General features: G+C 49.5%; 1 protein-coding gene and 1 long non-coding RNA gene across 2 annotated transcripts in view; one reads left to right on the top strand and one right to left on the bottom strand.

The window, feature by feature from the left end:
- Nucleotides 1–1276: 1276 nt before the first annotated feature.
- ZNF703 (zinc finger protein 703) lies at nt 1277–5380 on the bottom strand. Its single transcript, XM_084808174.1, has 2 exons — nt 5108–5380; nt 1277–4104 (listed from the first exon to the last, which is right to left on the bottom strand). The coding sequence occupies exons 1-2, from the start codon at nt 5378–5380 to the stop codon at nt 2647–2649; spliced, it is 1731 nt and encodes a 576-aa protein (XP_084664300.1). The 3' UTR covers nt 1277–2646.
- Nucleotides 4766–20108, top strand: part of LOC146340602 (uncharacterized) — a 105495-nt gene continuing 90152 nt past the window's right edge. Inside the window, exons 1-2 of the long non-coding RNA XR_014784077.1 lie at nt 4766–4995; nt 10311–10411. This is a non-coding gene — a long non-coding RNA (uncharacterized LOC146340602). The remainder of the gene's footprint in view (nt 4996–10310; nt 10412–20108) is intronic.

Below are 20108 nucleotides of genomic sequence, written 5' to 3'. Positions count from 1 at the left end.
TATTACAAGGGTAGCAAACTGTACACCCTCCAGATGTTTGGGACTACAATGCCCATCAGGCCCAGCTAGCATGGCCAATAGTCTGGGATGATGAGAGCTGTAGTCCAAAAACATCTGGCGGGCACCAGGTTACTTACCGCTGTTACAGATGCTAACGAGAATGCACAATACAGTGGAAATAACAAAGGGAAATACAGCGTACACTATTTCCCAGCACGCCAGCTCTGATTCTATACTGGGATTCTGGATCCGCAGTTACGAGGCAGGGAAACGCATCCTAGTAGCGCAGCCAAAGAGCAGGCATCGCAACAGGGTGGATTTGCACATCTTCACACCTCAACCGCAATGCTCAATTACTGCTGTGCCCCCTCACACGCCGCCCCCCCGAGCTCTTGACAGTTCACTTAAAAAAGAAGAAATGACCCACAGAGATATGAAAATAGTGCCCCTTCTTGGATCTGAGCACCTGGTTTGTGTGGCTTAGGCAATGCAAAAGGAAGGAGGTGTTAAAATACACACCCCGAAGTTGTAAGGCCACCTGGTTTTTAGACTGGCAGTCTCATAAGAGGCCGAACTAATTAAAGACGTTCTAGTAATCCGAACAACACAAAATGGTGGAGAGGCGTCCAATTGCCTTCCGTGTTTGCCTTTCAGCAGGTGTGCAACAGCTCCATAAAAAGGACAGTTGCCAGCAGGGCAAAAGCTGTGCATGTCTGCACGCGCGGGGACCCGCTCTCGGGATTTTCTCATCCACTAGATGGTGCTGCAGCCTTCCCATTCTCTCTGCTCTGATTCTGAAACACTGCGGTCCCCACTTGGCTTCAGTTAAGAAGTCTTACTGCCCTTCAGTTTGTATATATTTCCTATAATGAGAACTCACCACTCTACTCAATAGAGTTAGCTCAAGAGACACACCAAGGAGACACGCGGAGGTGGAGCCTACACGTACCGCAGAATGCAGTGGCAGAATGCTGAGCTGGTACACAGACAATAAGTAACAACACAGATGCACTTTAGGAGCGCTCCGCCCACACAAGAGACACTCTGCAGATAGAAAGCTAGCATCTCAAGGAGAAAGGTGATCATTCAGCCCTGTTGCAGCCAGACATCTTTTCAACTTCAAAAAAACCATCTGAAGTCTGCGCTGCCCATTTTGCCAGCTCAGGACTCTACCACTGCATTCTGCTGCATGCGTAGGCCAGATCGAAAAACACAACCCCTCCCCACACAATTTTCAGTGGTCAATACCTCGGAAGCTTTTTTTTTTTTTAAACCATTCATGTTAGTCTTTAACGTGTCATAAGACAGTCACGCTTTACTTGTTCTTTGTTTTACTGTTTTGTGCCGCAGACGAAGGGAGAATGCAAGAGAGCACACACTACAGGGTAGATATAGCCAAGTATTCATTTATTAACAAAATAAGACTTACCAGGATGAAGCTCTATTCACCCAAAATGATCCGCAGCCTTCCGCGCTGCGTTAGACTGGGGATGGAGTTGGAGGGGGTCTCCACACCCTAATGACTGCTCCATTCCCATAGGTCAAGAGAAGCTGGGTGATGGGGGCATTAGGGAGGATTGGGTGGGTAGTGGGATTTTGTTTTTTTGGTATGTAGAGTTGAGCCTGCAGCTGAGGATGCTAACCCCAGGGGCTAGCCGGACTCATTTAAAGGATCCAGCGTGAACTAGGCTGAGCAAAACGTTCTTCCGAGTTCTTCATTTGGTGCAGGGGGAGCACGTTCTTCTCTTCTCTAGTCCCTCAAAGACGCTTGCCAATTTTAATTAAAAAAAAAATCCAGGTCTTTTTAAGAAGGAGGAAAAAAAGAAAGAAAAGAAACCATAAAAATGTGAGAGGTGCCCCGTTGGTGTAACGCTTGCATTTCCCTCTTTTCTGGGCTTCAGTATCATCAGCAAAAATCCAGGTACCAGGATGAATGGCACCCCAGCTCTTGTCTCTATACAGGGCATCCACTCACTGAAAGCACAGCTCATTTGACTTTTCAGAGGAGAGAGGACACCAACTTAAGTGTGGGACAGTAGTCACAACCAAGCCGGTCATGGAGCTAGGCCAATTTCCAGCTATACCTCAGCAGCAAGGTGATCCGCCGCATGCTGCGCCACCGAAAGCGACGCTCTTCGGATTCTGTTCAGTTAGGACAAAGCCATGGAACATCTCCCAGCCGACCTGACCTCCCACCACCCCTACCTCAGAACACAATACACTAAAGGAAAAAAAAAGAGAGAGAGAGAGAAGAAACGAAAAAAAAAATTACATTTCTGGAAGCTGTACAAAAGGAAGAGGAACCGAACTAAAAAATAAAACAAAGGAGGGAGTGGGGAAAAGGGAGAAATGCATTTTGTATCATGCAAACAGTTCATGGGGACCTGGGGGGAAAAAATTAAAAGGGGGGTTTAAAAGAAAACACAGTAAGAGCCCCCCACACCTGCAGAAATTAACCAAAAAAAGCAAAAGATTGGGATGGATATTTTTTTTTTTGGCGGGGGGACACACAGACTTTTTGCATACCATTGGTGTATTAATGCACTTATATTCCCAGCTTTAAGCTAACATACAGTAAATAAATACATAGTCCGGGGGCAAGTACACATGAGAGGGAGAGGCGACAGACAAAAGGGGCTGCTGCAGTTACTGATATCCAAGTGCAGAGGCTGAGGTGAGTCTTTGGCCATAAAGGGCATAGGGAGAGTAGTAGGGTCCAGCCGCAGGCAAGGAGGGCACTGGCAAGGCCCCGGCAGCGGGCAAATGGCTCTTGCCGTAAGGATGGTACCGGCTTAGTCCCAAAGTGTGCGGACTCCTCAAAGACAGGGATCCGGGTAAAGAGCCAGGGCTCCCTGGAGCAGTGGGTGGGAGATGGAGGTGGCAAGATGCCGCCGACCCCAGCCCCGAGGTAGGGTAGCCGGCCAAGAGTTTCTCTGCCCCGGGCAGAGTCGTGTGGGTCCGTAAGTGGGCCAGCAGTTCCTCCGAGGTGGCAAACCTCTTGTCGCAGGGTCCGCTGGCAGACACCCAGTTGCATATGTGGGGCAGGGTGTCGTTTTGGAGCATGAAGCCGTACGTGTAGAGGGGATGTCCTGGCAGGCTGGGCGTGGCGCCAGACAGGGTGGTATGCAGCGGGTGCGCGGGGTACACCAGCGGGTATCCGCTTTTCAGGCTGCCCGGGTCGTGCACGCAGCTGGAGCAGTTGCTGGTGCCCAAGTGGGAGGCGCTGTGGTAGCTCAGGCAATAGGGGTCCCGGCATAATCCTTGCATGAAGGACGGGGGGGAGGCCCCCGTCAGCGGGCTCGAGCTGGGGGGCTTGCCCGGCAGCCCCAAGGCCCCAGGCAGCTGGCCACTCACCAGGCTGGGCTTGGTAGGATCCAAGCTGGGCACGAACTGCGACGGGTAGCCGGCGTAGGCCCCGACGATGGAGCCGTGGTAGCCGATACTGGACGGGGGCAACGGGAAGACCGAGTGTCCCGGCTTGTAAGGAGACACCGGAGCCACGTGGCCCGCGGCCGACAGGGCCGGAGGCTCCGACTTGCGCCCCGAAGCGGCCTCGCAGTGCGGCCCGGGCTCCACGCTGCCCGCGCCGCTGCCGGCCCGGCTGCCCCCGGCGCCGTCCGGGCTGGCCTTGGCCGCCATCTCCAGCTCCTTCTTGTCGTCGGGCCCTTTGCAGTCGGCGTGCTGCGGAGAGCTGCCCCTGGAGCCACCCGGAGAGGACGAGGTGGAAGAGGACGAGGCAGCGGCGGCGTGCGGAGGGAAAGGAGGGCAGGCGGCGCTGGGCACTCGGAAGCCCGTCTTCTCCGCGCCAGGCCCGGCCTGGCTCGGCGGCCCTCCGCCGCCGCCGCCCCCTCCGCCGCCGTCCTTGCGCGGGTCTCCGCCTCCCCCTTTGGAATACGGCTTGAAGCTGGACTTGTCCTCGGCGGGCGGGTCGCTCAGCTGCTTGAGGGCGCTGGCGGCGGAAGCGCGGCCGCCCGGCTCCTTGTCCGGCCCGGAGAGCCCGGAGGAAGTGCCGGAGTTGAGTTTGGAGGCAGGCGGCGGGTCCGGCTTGCCGATCTGCGAGCAGGTTTGCGCCAGCAGCGCCAGGGGGCTCTTCTTGGCGTCCAGCTGGGGGCGGAAGGAGAGAGGGAAGCGGGGAAGCGGGTGAGGCGAGGCAAGGCTGGGCTGGCGGCGGCGGCGGGCTGCGCTGCGCCACCCCCGTATGGCAACATCCCCCGCCCCCCGGGCCGGAGCCGCCACCCCACGCAACTCGGAAAGCCCACCGGAGCCCACCGCCGCCGTTCCCAAGCAGTGGCCGCACCCCACCCCACCCCCGCGCGCTTAGTCACGCAGACGCTCCCGCTTCGTCTCCCGGTCTGTCTCGGGCTTTTCGTCGCTCCCCGCACCCCTGTCTTAATCAAGTTCTCTCCGGCCAAAGCAGACGGAAGTCTCCGCTCTCGGATCCGGCCCAGATTTCCCGCCCGCGGGCGCCCGCCCCACCGAGGCGCCAGACCCGGAGAGGCGCCTTCGAACCGCGGGACAAGAAGCCCCGAACCTCATCCCGCTCCCTCCCCGAATGGATCTCTCTGTGATATATATATATATATATATATATATAAAACCCGTCTTCACCCACAAAGGCTCAGGGCGTGTAAACGCCGTCGATAAGCCCAAAGACCTGGCATCACACTGGCAAAGTTAGGCCAGTAGATTAGAAAAGAAGCAATCCGCTCTTTACATATGTATGCGTATATATCTATATGTATGTATATAAATTACTCATGAGAACATCCGGATCAGGGCTCGTTTTAGAAGGCAGGCCAGGCCGCTCTCGGCGCCCCCCCCCCCCAGCCCCTGGTGTGGCTCCACAAATTCAGGGCGCCGGAGAGAGGGACGGAAAGAACGAGAGCAGACGGGATAATTCTCCGAGCCAGCCTGGGGAAGGAGATCGGGGCGGGGCTCCCCGATGCGCCGCGGAACCCGACGAGAGAAGCGGGGCTGAGCCGTCCGGGGAAGCAGGTGAGAAGCCGAGAGGGAGCCCGGGGGCTGGGGAGGGAGACGCGGGCCGCGCGCGGCCAAATTCGCCGACGGCTCGAGGGCGAGGGGAAGAAGCCCTGGCGGGCAAACTGACCTCGATGGGGCTGACGGGCGTGGAGGAGAGAGGCTGGAGGTATTCCGGGTGCAGGAGGTGTCCGCTGTGGGCGCTCAGCATCTTCAGCACCCTGATGGGAAGCCGGTTCGCCTGGCGCAGGGGGTCCCCCGGGGGCAGGTGCGAGAGCGCCGGGCACGCGGCTCCCGGAGACTGGGCTGAAGAAGGCGAGGAGGTGGCGGCGGCCGCGCTCTTGCCTCCGCTGCTCGCGGGCGATGTCCTTGCGTTAGATCCAGCGGGCGAGCCGCCGCTCATTTGGGGGAGCGAGCCGGGCAGGGCGGGGGTGGGGCAGGGCAGGGCTGGGGAGGGGGGAGAAGGGAGGAGAGGCGAGCTCCGTCCGCAGCGCGAAGCCCCGCGCGGCAGGGGCGCGTCGGAGAAGGAGCGGCGGCAAGGACGACCGCACCGGCCCCAGCGAGACAAAAAAAAACCCTTCCCGTTCTCGGAGCCACACGTCAAATAGCTCCGATCTGCAGCACACTTCAAAGGCACCGGCCCTGCCCACCAATCGGGGACGTGCCAAGGACCTCGGGGCGGGGACATCGGCCGGTGGGGGGAGCTTAGCCTAGTGGGAAGATGAGAGGCTTAAAGGGCGCTCGCTCTCCCTCCCTCCTTTTCTCGGGTAACGTCTTGGCATCTCCGAGCCAGGCAGAAAGGAGCTGCTGGATTTCGAAAGCGCGCTCTGCCCGCTCCCTCCCACCCTCGGTCTCTAGATTGCACGGAGGGGCGAGGCCTGCTCCCCCCCCATCAAACTGGGGGAGAGGCAGTGGGGAAGGGGTGGCGGTGGGAACAAGGGAAACATTTCACCCACTTTCTTCACTCAACTCCAGAGTGTTACCAAAAATGAATTGCTAGGAATTTAGGAAATAACCAAACAAAATACGTTATTTTTATCGTGGGGGCGGGGGCGGGGGGAGAAAGAGAAAGGGCCTTGACTTCTTACATGCCCCTTCTGCGTACCTCTTCAGCCCTTCATTTCTAAAGGAAACGTCCTGAGCCTAAAACAGCCTTCCCCAAGCTGGTGCCCCTCTGGATGTGTGGGACTACAGCTCCCAGCATCCCCAGCCAGCTGGGAGTTGTAGTCCCACACATCTGGAGGAGCACCAGCTTGGGGGATGCTGGCTGAAATCGAGCTCTTCCCTGGCTTTGTCAGTTTGCTGCTAGAAGCGGCTAAGGAAGCAGAGCTGTGAGCTGCCAAGTTCAAAATCTCAGACTTGGACTCAGAGACAGGTTTGCCAGGTGGCCCTGAATGCAAGCCGTGGTTTCCTCAGCTTTGCAGAACAAGCCTACACAGATTTACTCTGAGTCCCATTCGTAGGACCTCAAACTGCAGTACTGGGACAGTTTGTTTTCAGACATATAGCCCTTTCTCTTTCTGCCTTTCTCCCCCTCTTTCTTCTGTTCTCTTCTTTCTCACTCTTCCCTTCCTCTTCTTTCTCCTTCTCTCAGAAATGCATTCTAAAGGAAGAAAAGAAAATGGTGCTGGTACCTTTGCTACGAACTGCCTTAGGTCTGGACATGACCCAGCAGTCAAAGACCATAGCATCTGGGCAAGAGCACCACTTCTCCGTTCCCCCCTCAAATATTGGGGTCCTTGGATCAAGTTGCCTCCTTCATCCATCCCACCAGATCAGTTGGGTCTCCTCGTTCACCTTCACCACATAATTATCCTCATCTCCCCTCCGCACAGGAAACCTAGGCCATTAGCTCCTCTCAGTGAGTCTTGCACCCCTTTGCTATCGCCCTGCTACACTTTTGCCCCATCCTTAGGGTCATTGGACTCCTCATGCTGTCAGATTCCTTATCTGTGATGCCCTGCAAACCCTTCTTGAGAGTCTTGGATATGAGCATACAGCTCTGCTGCTTTGGCCAAAATGTTTCCTTGCAAAATAGTTTTACCCACCCCATCTGTCCCTAAGGAGACAGCCAAAGTAACTCCCTGGTAGACCAAGTTCCTAGTAGATTCTCATCGATATCTAGAACAGGGAATTTGCATACAATGTTGCAAACTCCTATCACCACCACTACCTCCAAAAAAAAATAAAAAAAATAAAGATGAGCAATTCAGGCTAATGTGAAGTGTGCCCCAAAATACAGGGTCAGTCTGTGGTCTTCATCAGCATCAATTCAACACACTGGAATTTGTGGCCTATTGAAGAGACTCACAAATAGCTTTATGGGGAAGGGGCCAGGGCTGAGCAAGAGTTCTGGTCTTCATTCAGAATTCTTTGGGCCTCATCAGATGGGTGGAGCTGAAGCCAGCAGTGAGTGGGGCCAGAACCAAAAGTAGGTGAGGCCACGCCTTCTGTCTTTCTGCTACACCCCTTTCTCTTTCTGACACCCGATCTCTCTCTCTCTCTCTCTCTCCCCCCTCCCCCCCGTCTCTCCATGTCCTCCTCCTCCTTTCTCACTTCCCAGTGGGCTTCCAGGGAAGGGGCAAATTGCTCTTGCTAGAGGTCTGAGCCAGAGATGGCTGGTGTTTCTGGGTAGGCAGGGCACCAAACAGCCAGCTGTGGCTGAGTTCCCTCTCCCCTCTGCTTTGTACTCATGCTGTAGTTGTCCCCTCCTACTGCCACCCCTTGGCTCTGCCTACATTTTGCTGTCCTGCCCCTCCAGCCCCAATGGGCACCAGTGGTCTGAGATGACTGCTTGCACAGGGCTTTTGAAATTAGGCCACAGTTCGTGTGCAGTGGTAGGGTTGCAGGTTGCCCACTGCTGATCTGCAGTCTAGAAATATACAGGAATGACCTCTTAGGACACGAGACTGCAGTTTGTCTGCAGAAGTCCACAGAATGGGAGGTTGGACTTCATGATGAGGCCAGATAATCTCTAAGTACAAAGGAAATGAAAACTCACTTTAGTTGGCCCTGAATGTACAAAGTCCTTGTAGGCGAACATGAGATTCTTTAGGGCTGCAGGGAAAAAAGCAATCATGAGGTGCCAGAGAATAATTCAGTGCAGAGATAGAATCAAGTAATGGTCAGGCAGATTGATGAGTATTGCAGACAAGCGGAAAGCCGGCATGAATAGCATCAAAAAGCATCACTACAGGAGCAACAAAGAATATTGCCACAAATCTTCCCTGTTAGGACTTCTCCGAGGGTGGATTCACGCACCATCGTTTTGAAGTGCCAGCCGGCCGACACCATGAAGCCACTGTGAATTGTGTGGGGCTTGTGAATGCTTCTCAGGCGTTTGTCTGCACAGGCACAACACACAGAAGCTTCGTGCCGCCTGCAAAATCTTTGAAATCTGGGTTGAGGGAGGAAGCGATGGGCCAAGCTGGAGTCATAGCATTCACATCACTACACATCATGGAGGAAAAATCAGCTGGAGGTGACTCCAGTACATTTAACCACCACCTTAAAATAGTTCTGCAAATCAGCCCCAAATACATTGTGTTCAGGGATATAGTGCAGCAGAGCATAATTTCCAAGTTTCCTATGAGCAGCTATCTTATTACAGTCACGACTAGCAACAAAATGTTGCAGTGTATCGTCTCCTCCTAATAGGAGTACTCCTGTTCAGGTTTCTAACCAGCCAGCCATGACCTCCAGGATACTTCATTCCATTTAATTTCCCTCCCCCTCTCCCTCTCTCCATTTTTCTTTTCCAACTGACACTCAACTTTCTGTGGCAACTGAGCCTGCACAGTCCTGACTGGGCTATGTGGGGGGAGGGGGCGGTGGCATGGGTTTTGTTTTTTAGATATATATATATTTTTTGTACTTCTGCAAATCTTTTAAGTCCCCTCAAGCATGCTGATCTCTCCCTTTTGTTTTTCAGCGCCCCTGTTTTGTTTTCTATTTTGTTGGCACTCACCACCTGAGTTTGCTATTAGAGGGAGAGATGATGATGATGATGATGGTGTATCATGCCATCAGCATAGGGGATGCTTTCGTTAGGCAAAATGTACCACCTCACCCTGCCTTCAAAGGTGCTTAAAATCTAGAGTAGGAGGGAGGGGTGAATGTGGAGAAATTCAGTTACATGTCCTTGAAGCTTGGTTCCAGTTGGGAATGAGCATTACTTTTATTTATTTATCTTAAAAACCTATATCCCACTGCCCCCCCCCCCCAGAAACTCAAAGCAGCTTACAGTCATAAAACATACATACAGTAAAACCAAACCCATAAAATGCATTAGATAATCATCAGAAAACGTTAATAAAAATGAGACAATTTTTTTAAAAAAAATCTACAAAAACAACTCATAAAACCCAAAATGAAGGCACAGAGAAAGGAAAACAGCATTCCATAAGGTAAGAGGCACTGGTGAAAAGGCTCTATTCCTGGTTGCTGCCTGCCAGACCTCATAGTGCTGAGGAATCCAGAGCAAGACCTCAGATGATGAACAATGCATGTGGCGAGGAACATATGGAAGAAGGCGATCCTTAGGGTACCAGGTCTTGAACCATGAACAAGATAAAAAACCATGTGGAGTAGGTGGGTTTTAAGGAGAGATCTGAAGGAAGAGAGATAGATGGCAACGCATGCATCGGCCTTCCCATCCTGGTGTGCTCTAGGTGTTTGGGACAATAACTCCCAGCATTCCTGACCTTTGGCCATGCTAGCTGGGGCTGATGGGACTTGAAGTCCAAAACATTTGAAGGGCACCAGGTTGGGGAAGGCTGACATACTTGTTCAGGGAGTGAGTTCCAGCAAGGGAGAATTTTTTTTTATTTCCTATTTTGGCTAACCCCTTTCCCCCAATGGCGGCTTCTGCAATTCTATATTTAAAACTAGATCGCTGGTAGAATTTCTCCAGGCTGGAAGTTTGAGTTCCAACCCTCAAGCCTTTTGCTCCCCTTTTCAGTTTGCCCAACAGCTCTTGGATTGAATGGGGGCTTCACTGCGATTACTCAGAAGTATGTGGTTTTGAGATGCACAGCTTCGGTCAGATGGATCCCCATTTATAAAGGAAGTATTATATCAGACGGCACAGACTGAATCAATCTGTCAGCCTGTAGGCCGGAAAAGCAAAAGGGCGAATACGGAGTATATTTGGGGTGATGTCATTGCTATGATATTAAAAAAAAGAAAGAAAAAAAAATATCCAGGCTTATCTGGAACAAATTACCCATTGAAAGCCCAGTAAACCTGCCTCTCTGATTGGCATGGCACACCACTGACAGATTTATAACTCAGATTGTTTGACAGTTTCCCATTTCCTTTCATGTATTTCTAAGTGACGGTGTAGAATTTGCCAATGGAACACCACACGCCAATTGTTGGCTGCACGGCTGGGCAGAATGGAGAGGAACAGACTTCCGGGAGAGTTTTCCTAACTGTGAGTGGATACTTCACAGACCTCTGAGCTTCCATTCCTGGGAACGAGAGTCCTGTCCTCTCTCTTTCTCCCTCTCTCTCTCTTTTCAATTGTAGAACACAGGTTTTAGGTTACAGCTACCTCCAGAAGAAAAAGGCAGAGGGAGTGAGCTGTATAATTAATCATATTAGATTCCTGGCAGATGCTTTAGTTTGCAACAATGTTGCTATTATTAAGTGTATAGGGCCACCCATTACAGCCGGGATCCACGTGCTCTGAGTTCTGGGAAGAGAAGGACTTGGCAGTCTTTCCCTGAGCGGAGTAGGCTTGTCACATGGCATGCTTCAAGTACCACTTTCCCAACCGCAATCAATCACTCCGCTTGTCAGATCTGTCAGATCCGACCTCCTTGCGAGACCTTTCTCCGAAAATGACCGCAAGCCTGATTCGAACCGAACAGCAAAGGCAGAAAAGGGAGGTGGCTGTTTTGTCAAAGGGGGAAGCCATTCAAGTTCGGAAGAGAAGCAGAACCCAGGAAGAAGAAAAGAAAGAAAAGGAAAAAAAGAAAAAAAGCAGCAAAGCAGAACACGACGATTGCTTAAGAGTAATTCAAGTTGGAAAGCAACCCCACACAAATATGCACATACAAAGGTGGGGCAGGTACCATGTGTGATGGAGTGCCTTGCAAGACTTCTTTTTTTATTCCTCTAAACAGAGAGACAAAAGAAAGCACATAAGATCGGACTTGTTTACTATTTCTACATCCTAATAGAACTGGAACACGCTGGAATGGAATTAAGGCATAGCAAGTTTTCAGTGCCTCCAACTAAGACATACTGGACAGAGCCCCCGCAAAGAAGAAAGGCCGTGTGTATGGGAGAGAGAAATGCATGGGAGCTTTGCTTTCGTCGCCTCTGTTTTCACTGCTGAAGAGATCAGTTGCTGCTCAGTTTTAAAAACACTGTGTCTCTTCAGCGGCGGAATGAGGATGAAGCGGTCACTAACAATGTAATGGGATTCCAAAGTTCTGAGAAAATGAATGGCGGAGTCGTCCTAAGACATTTTGCTGCCTGAAGTGGAGCACCAAACATCACCTTCCCCTGCCAACCACATGCTAGGGCTGACACATTAACCACCTTTGCTGAGCCATTCAGACATCACTTCATGCCTTCACTACCACCTCCCCTAAATTCTGTTGCCTGAAGCATCCTGCTTCATTTTGTTTCATGGTAGGACTGGCTGTACCTGACATGGCAGGACCAGCATAGAAGAATATGACAAAGTTGTATAAAAATGATTTGGGTGATATTGACTGTTCCCTCTTAACAATATAATACTGACAACTGGACTGGAGACTGGTTTTAGGGACAACCTTATGAATGTTGGCATCCCAGGAAAAATGTTAAACTGGATTTGGGAGTTTCTAGTCTGTCAAACACCCTAATCCATCCTGCTTGGTCCTGAAACTTGTTGGGCCCCATGTTGGGGTGGGGGGAGAAGGAGTTCCCATTCAGATCCCATAATCCACTGTTCCTCTAGACAGCTAGCTCTTTTAGCAGATTTTTTTTTTAAAAAACTGTCTACTTTATTTCTAAAGTCCCTTTTCCACCTGAGAGCTTATTTTGCTGACAGCATCCAAATGTGGAAGAATAATTAAAGTGCTATGGTATTGATGGCTTTCTGAGAGAAGCTGAGGCCATTTTTCTTTCTAAATAAAACTGTCCTAAGCTGGCAAACAAGAGAGGAGCTAGTGAAACAGAAGCAGCCATAACCACAAAGCTCTCACCAATATATTGGCAACAAAACTGCTAGCTCAGACTATTGTCAGCAGGAATAACATGTCATCCAAAGATCAAATATGAATAATACTGTTTAACAGACTAATATTATGGGGCGTTCTTGCTTCTGATAATTACCTGTCTCTCTTTCTGAGCACAGCATTAACCATCTGGAAACCCCACTAAAATCCTTGGTAGAGCAGGTGTTTTGCATGCAGAAGGTCCCAGGTTCAATTCTTGGCATCTCCAGGTAGGGCTAGAAAAGATGGTTGTCTGAAGCCCTGGAGAGCCCGTGTCAGTTAGTCATGGAATGAGATGGATCAATGCTCTGATTTGGTATAAAGCAGCTTCTTACGTTTTTAAGTTTATCGTTTTGAGAATTCTTAGGAACAAAAAGGTGCACAACAGACAGTGCCATTTAAAAGAAGGTCTCTCTCTTTTAGAAAAAGAAAAGGAGAATGAAAAAACACCCTGACAATGAAATCAACAGAACATAAGGCTTTCTCCCCCCCCCCCTAGTTCTTAGGAATGATCTTCCAGAGCAATTTCAGGTGCAAACCTGTGGATATTTGGATAGAAAAAATTCCTACAACTCCCAGTATGTCTGGCTGGGGGATGCTGGGAGTTGCAGGACTTTTTTTTCTGTCCAACATGCATTTATCACCTTTGATAAATGAGCATCTAATTGTGAGAAGTTGTTATGGGCCTGGGCAAACACAGCAAAGAGCCCCGTTTCATGCTCTAAAACAGGGCTGGCAAACCTCAGGCCCACGGGCCAAATGTGGCCCTCCTGGGGCCCCAAACAGACCCCCTGGAGTTTCCCAGAAGTCCCTACCTACCAGTTGTTTGTTAGTTTCCTGGTTTTAGCACATTTCCCGCAATTCTGAAAGGTTGAAATGCTTGGTTACTGACAGTAGGTGCTTTGTGCTAAAATAGGCTGGTGTTTTTCATATATTGGCTCCACCCCTTTTGCCTTTGGCCCCGCCCACCCCTGGAGCGCAGCCCCCAAGAGCATCTCCAGAACTGAATTCGGCCCTTAGGCTGAAAGAGGTTCTCCACCCCTGCTCTAAGAGAACTGTTGTGCATTTCTGGAGTCTGTAATTTGAATGTTAAAAACCCACGGTGGCTAAACGGTGCATTTGGTGTTCAAAATGGCTTTCTCCCACTTTCTAGTGCCACATGGACAATGTTCACGCATGCCCATAAGTGGTTACATGTGACTCCATCGGCGAATCTGCCCACACGCTGCAGGAGTAGGCGAAACCTTTTCGTAGACTCTCTGAAGGCCAAATTAGTTGTGCATGCTCATTGCTTGAATGTCATTAATGCAAACATTTTTTTTAATGTACAACAACAGCTGATGGAAAGCCTGAGCCATTTTGGGATTGTGGTGGGGAATAGCTGAAAGGGGAAGTTGTTGTCTTTCTCTCCCTGCTATGGTCCTGATGGAAAAACAAAACACTCCTCTCTGAAGCTGCTATTTGCATTTCAAGGGAAGCCTCTGTTGGCTCAGTAGACTTCTTTTTCATGTGACTCTGGTGCCATGGAAACCACAACAGCATAGCTCCTTAGTGTGCATCCGGGATAACAGGTATGAAATGCCTGGAGCCATGTTGGATGGCCGCATAGTGCGGCCCCTCCCCATAATAGATGGTGCCAGAGCAGTAGCAAAGGGGAGGGCAAATTCCCAGCAAAGAAGTCATTTTCCCCCTTGCCCAATTGCCAGAGCCCTGTGGTTACGTGAAAGAAAGGCACATGAAAATTACGGCTGAGTCATAAACAGGAAACCAAGGCTGTAATCTTTCACACGCTTACTTGGAAAGTTAGCTCTACCACAACCAATAGGACTTGCATCGAATAAAATCTGCTGAGGATAGGCGGGTTAATGTGAAACATATGGTTATTTCTCTTTCAGAAATCTCATGTGTGAGACAAAGGTCACCACAGGCCATGTAAGAGGACTTCACACTGTTGCTGCTCCCCATGCCAGGTTCATTCCTTTGGAAATGGGAGCAAAACTGGTGTGGGAAGTAACAGTGGCACCTGAAAAAAAGTATGGGAAGGGCACAGAAGGGACAAAGTCCATGTCTTCTTGCTCATCTCTCCCCCTGCCCCACATTTCACTCTCCATTTTCTGCTTTCTCACTCCTTCCCCTTGGTCCATCAGCCACTACAATCTTTCCCTTCTACAGTTTGGATCTGGTTGTGCTCTGAGCATGGTGGCTTGGCTGAGTAGCCCCCACTTCCAGATTTGATTTCTGTTCCTTTCCTTTCTTCTGGATGAGGAGACTCTGCACGTGCAGTTATGCTGTTTTCTGTTTCAGGGCTTTTTACCCCCTCTGAGTTTATTTTCTCAAGATTTTTTCTACGTTTTCAAACTTCGGGGTTCTCCTAAGTATGCTGTTACCTCCATCTCTTTCCTGGGTGGTGCAGTTGTGGCTACATAATGATTAGCACGCACCCCTGAATTTCACTATTAATAGGAATACTATAACAAAGAGACACCAGTTCCAGTAGGAATAGTGAGGAATGAGAAGCAATTCTGCTTGAGAGAATATATTTTCCTCCTATTAAGTTTGCTCACTCTAGTCCAGGGTTGGGGATGTTGAACTGCAAATCCCATCATCCTTCACTATTGGCTATGCTGGGTAGGGCTGATGGAAGGTGCAGTCTGATAACATCTGGAGGGTCGCACGTTCCCCACCCATGTTCTAGACAATGCGAGGCCTCCTGTACCTTTAAGTATAGCACAGAAGAGAAAATCCCTCCTGGTGCCGTTTCTCCCATCAGTGCAGTGGCAGTGATGGAAAAAGTCACCCACCAAGAAATTCTTTATTCTATGCAATTCTTACAGGTACAAGTGACCTCCATGGTTACCCAATGCTCAATTTTTGTTAAACCATTTGGATTTCATATACTGCGATGCTATTTGACACAATGAAATATTTTGTTTTTTTCTGCTGTGTTTAAGATCTTTCAGCAACTTGTAATTACACCTTGGCAAGATTTCCTTGTTGAACACATAGATTAGAGTGTCCGTCACGCCTTGTGCATATTTCCGGCCTTGTTCCAGCAGTTTAAAGGCATTCCGCAAAGAAGTGCTTTCAAAAGTCAACCTTCTCTCTCTTTCCCCTACCCCAGTGATAACCAATGTTTTGTTTTTTGTTTTCACTGAAAGAGAGAAAGAAAAGGCAGGCTGTAAGTGATGGCAAGAGACCACTGGAAAAAGTCCATCAATAACAGACTTGTCTGCCGAGTCACTAACGCAGGAAACGTGTCAGTAATGATGGATAAAGGACTAACACTGGCTTCCCAAAGTGATTTCTGTGGTAGCCACAGTGCTCCAGCTCTTGAAGGGAGCTATCATCAATAGTGGCAAACCCATGTTTTCTCATTACATGTATCCTAAAACAGTGGTTTTAAAAATGTTTTTAGTTCTTTGAAATGTGTGTGTATGAATAATGTCTTCAGACTGGCGGAACAAGGCGAGAAATATTGTACAAGACATGACTGACCCCTTCATCTGTTGAGGACCATTGTTCTAGTTGGCTCAACCAGCACAGTTTTGTTGCCTCAGAGCTGCCCTGTGGGAAGATGCATGAAACCCATCTGGATTAAAACTTGACAAGTGGGACCTGCAACCAGTGTTGTAGCATGGAGCGCGTCTGTTCAGAATGCCAGTGTGCCAGGCCCTCTTCCAAAATACTCCATGAGCTCAAGTTACAGGAAGCCAGATTCCGGCTGAACATCAGGAAAAACTTCCTGACTGTTAGAGCAATAGGAGAATGGAACCCATTACCTAGGGAGGTGGTGGACTCTCCCACACTGGAGGCATTCAAGATGAGGCTGGACAGCCACCTGTCAGGGATGCTTTGACTTGGATTCCTGCATCAAGCAGGGGGTTGGACTTGATGGTCTTATAGGCCCCTTCCAACTCTACTATTCTATGATTCCATTTTCCTCTCCCCAGCTCTTTTATTCCCCCACCCCAACGGTTAGTCAGCATTCTGTTCCCAGTAAGTGGGCAGTCCTTACTGAGTGGTTCTGGGGTTCCCTCCTAGTTAGGTGTTTTTTTAAAAATCTAATTTTCTTTGGACTTCTTTTCTCTTGTGCATGGATGGTGCTTTATTACATAAAGGATCCACGTTCAGGGCTAAACTGCATGTTATGTGAACAACATATTTTAAAAACAAAGAAACAAATTACGTGCTGAACAAACGTTTAGATGGGTAAACTTGCTAGTGGCACATGGAAACACACACACACATGAGCCTAGCTGAAGTATGAAGAGAAGGGCAAAGACCATGCACTCCTCTTGGCAGCTTTATGTGTAAAGAACAAAGACGGGGAAAGCAGACTTCACCCCCACAGCAAACTCCCATATACATTTGCTCCTGTTCACACGTATGTTTGCTCAGCCACAAACCTAACCAGATGACCTTGAGCCAGTCACTGTTCCCCAGTTTACCCTACCCTACCTCACAGGGTTGTTGTAAGGATAAAGGGCAGGGCACACAGCACTATGTTCTTGGGAGGAAGGGTGGAATAGAAATCTAAAGTCTGCTGGATGGATGGATGTATACAGCCCTGCTTTCTTAAAGGAGGGTCCATCCCTCTTGAACTGTTCCACCAACATGGTTGAAATTGCTGCTGTGTCTATACTTTATTGTGTGATTTTCCCCGCTTCTTTTCTTGCTTCATAGTTTACATTTTTGTCATTACTGGCATTGTTTTCAATTCCTCGTTTTCAGTTTGCATTTTATTTCTGTTGTACATTGCTTGGGAGACCTTTTTAGCCCCAAAGCAGCATATGATGTTTAAAAAGTAAGTAAGAAAGCGCTATCTTATTGTTCTCCAGTATGACATTTACTTGTTAAAAGTGTTTAGGGCCATAATGTAGGAGTCTAACCAGTTACTTCGACCCTCCTGCTTCCTGGGTTTCCCCTCCTGAGCTAGTCTGCAAGATCCAAGGCACAGTCCTTGTGTCACAGTATCCTGTTGTTAAGATCACACCTGTGCTTTTTAAAAGGAACACTCCATTAAGAAGGATATTTTATTTTGGCAGGTCAGATCCTTCCTGTTACACGTCTGATCACGATATACTGAGGAAGGAAGGAAGGAAGGAAGGAAGGGATTGATTGCTGTTGCAGACTTCCTGAAAGAGGCTTCCTGGTCCTTTGATCAAGTGCTTCCCACTCTGGGCACTCATACTCTCCCCTTGGTTCCATTCATTATTTTCCAACTTTCTAGCAATATTCGTCATAATATTCTTACCCACCTCCCCTCTCCATATATACTGCAGGAACTGGACGGTCTATTCCTGGACGCTTCGTAGTTCCTGTCCCAGCTTTTTCCCAATGTGATCGATCTCCCCTTTGTTCCATTCCTCATGCCAATGGTAGCTCCAGGTTTTCGAGAGCCTTTGGCAAGGGGCCCCTCAGTGAGCCCCTTCCCTCTGCCTTCTCACCACCACTGTCACCAGCTCCCATTGCTCTTCCTCCTCCTCTTTGCTACCACTTGCTTGCTTGACAGGCAGAGGGAGCCAGTGAGCAAGTAGGCAGTAGCATCTATGGCTCCTCCTGATCACCACCATTGTCTGGCCCAGAGTGAGAGGCAGGTGAACAAGCAGCTTGCAATGGTGAAGAGGAGGAACAAGTCCAGGGGGCTCTTGTCAGTGGGTCCCTGCTGGGATGTGGTTCCTTGGCAGGTGCCCGACCATGCCTACCCTTGATGCCAGCCCTGCCTCATCCTTTCCTCCTTTGAAACTTCCTCTGTACCTGCTTGCACTGTTTGAGGGGCACATTACCTGTGTTTCCTCCTCCCCACTGTTACTCACTGGTGAAGCAATCATAGGCTGGTGGTAGCACTCCTGCTTTACATGCAGAAAGTCCCAAGTTCAATCCCCATCATCTTCAGTTAAGCTGCGGGCAAAGAGCCTAGGAAACCAGCGCCAAGCAGACAATATTGGGTAGATGGACAAATAGTTCAACCTGTCATAAGGCTGCTTTCTAAGTTCTTATGCTTTACCCCAGCTGATGTATATAATATTCATTTATGTTACAATAGTCTTTCCCCTACGGATTTTTTTAAAGTCAAAACACAGTCGTATTTGGTGCTAAGAGTTAAACTGGAAAACAAAAACCAAATTGTTCTACGGGGTGTTCACAGTTCTGAATATACCTCGGCAGCCTCTGTGTGTGAAACAGCAGGCTGTGCACTGCATGGTGCTTTAGCACCAGGGAGGGCGGATTTCAAGCTAGCAGGATCCGCTTTGTTTTTGTACTAGAGCCCTGAGATGCCCCAACCAGAGCCTAAAGAATCCTGAGCCCCAGAATTTGCTTGGAGTGCCAGAACTGAATGGACACAGAGTCCTTTCACTCCTGGTTGCCTCCAGTTTCCTTCATTTCAGCAGTGTGATTTAGTGTAGGGGAGGGGAGTCATTTTCTTGCTGCTACTTTTAAACACTTGGTTGGGAATCAGAACCCCTTGCCAATCTGCTTCCGATTGCCCAGAAATCCTCCTCGTCGCTCATCTTAGCATTCATGCGCATTTATCTGCATGCATGTTAGAGCCCAAGAGATGCATTCCCTTCGAGTGCTGAATTTCCGGAGATCCTCGGAAAGCAGCTGAACTTTGAAGGACATAAGAAGAGCCGTGCTGGATCAGACCAACGGTCCATCTAGACCAGCATTCTGTTCACACAGTGGCCATCCAGCTGCCCACAGAAACCCACAAGCAGGGCACGAGTGCAACAGCACCCTCCTGCCCGTGTTCCCCAGCGACTGGTGCACATAGACATACTGCCTCTGATACTGGAGGTAGCATATAGCCATCAGGACTAGTAGCCATTGATAGCCTTCTCCTCCAGGAATTTGTCCAGTCCCACTTTAAACCCTTGCAAATGGGTGGCCATCACTACCTCTTGTGGTAGCAAATTCCATAGTTTAAGTATGTAATGTGTGAAGAAATACTTCCTTTTATCTGTCCTGAATTTCCCACTGATCAGCTTCATGGGATGACCCCATTGGGTTCTAGTATTTTGAGAAAGGGAGAAAAAGCTCTCTCTATCCACATTCTCCACACCCTTCATCATTTTGTACACCTCTCTCATGTCTCCCCTTACTCGCCTTTTCTCCAAGCTAAGCAATCCCAGCTGTTGTAACCTTCCCTCATAGGGGAGTTGCTCCAGCCCCTTGATCATTTTAGTTGCCCTTTTCTGCAAGAACTCTAGCAACCTGCACCAACATAATGTTAACAAAGCACTCCCCCCTGCCCATCCAAGGGAAATAAAGAAAAAGGGCCAGTGAGTTATCAGGGACAAGTAAGAAAAAAATAAGGACCATCCCTGGTATTGAAAACAAATACAAGAGCCCTTTTGAGTCCTGCTTTGAGAGGCTAAGAATACTTTAAGTGCAAGCAGTGGTGGCTGGTGACCATTGGGGATGGTGGGGCAGAGGGCAGCTAATGTTAGGCACAACTGAGGTGGTTGTTTTTGGCTGGGCCAACTAGATTTCCTAGATCTCATGCTAACACAGTCCTTTGAGCCCATATTTCTTTGCTCTGCAGAAGGAACCCATTTCCCAGACAGGGCAAACTGAGGCAACGTAACATTAAGAGCATGCCTGAAAGCAGAGGGTTATGTGTGTGGGAGGTCCACACAGCATCAAAGAAACCCCAATCTTTTGAATTCACAGCAGCAACCCATAGCACTCCTTTGAGCCCACATTCCTCTGCTCCATCAGCAATCCATTGCCCAGGAAAGGGAAACAAAGGCATTTTGGGGTCTCAAGAGGTGTGTGTGTGTGTGTGTGTGTGTGTGTGAAGAAAAGCAACTTGGCATGGAGACTTGGGAATCTACAGCAGAGAAGGAGTGGTGGGGAATGGGTGTTAAGCACTTCCTCTTTTCCACAGCTTCCTCACTCCAAATTGCTCCCCAAGGT

This window comes from Heloderma suspectum, chromosome 6 (genome assembly GCF_057233095.1).
Source record: "Heloderma suspectum isolate Gila_16-S chromosome 6, 16-S_ref, whole genome shotgun sequence".
Lineage (NCBI taxonomy): Eukaryota > Metazoa > Chordata > Lepidosauria > Squamata > Helodermatidae > Heloderma > Heloderma suspectum.
The sequence above is the reverse complement of the archived record's forward strand: the minus strand, read 5'-3'. Positions and strand labels throughout refer to the sequence as shown.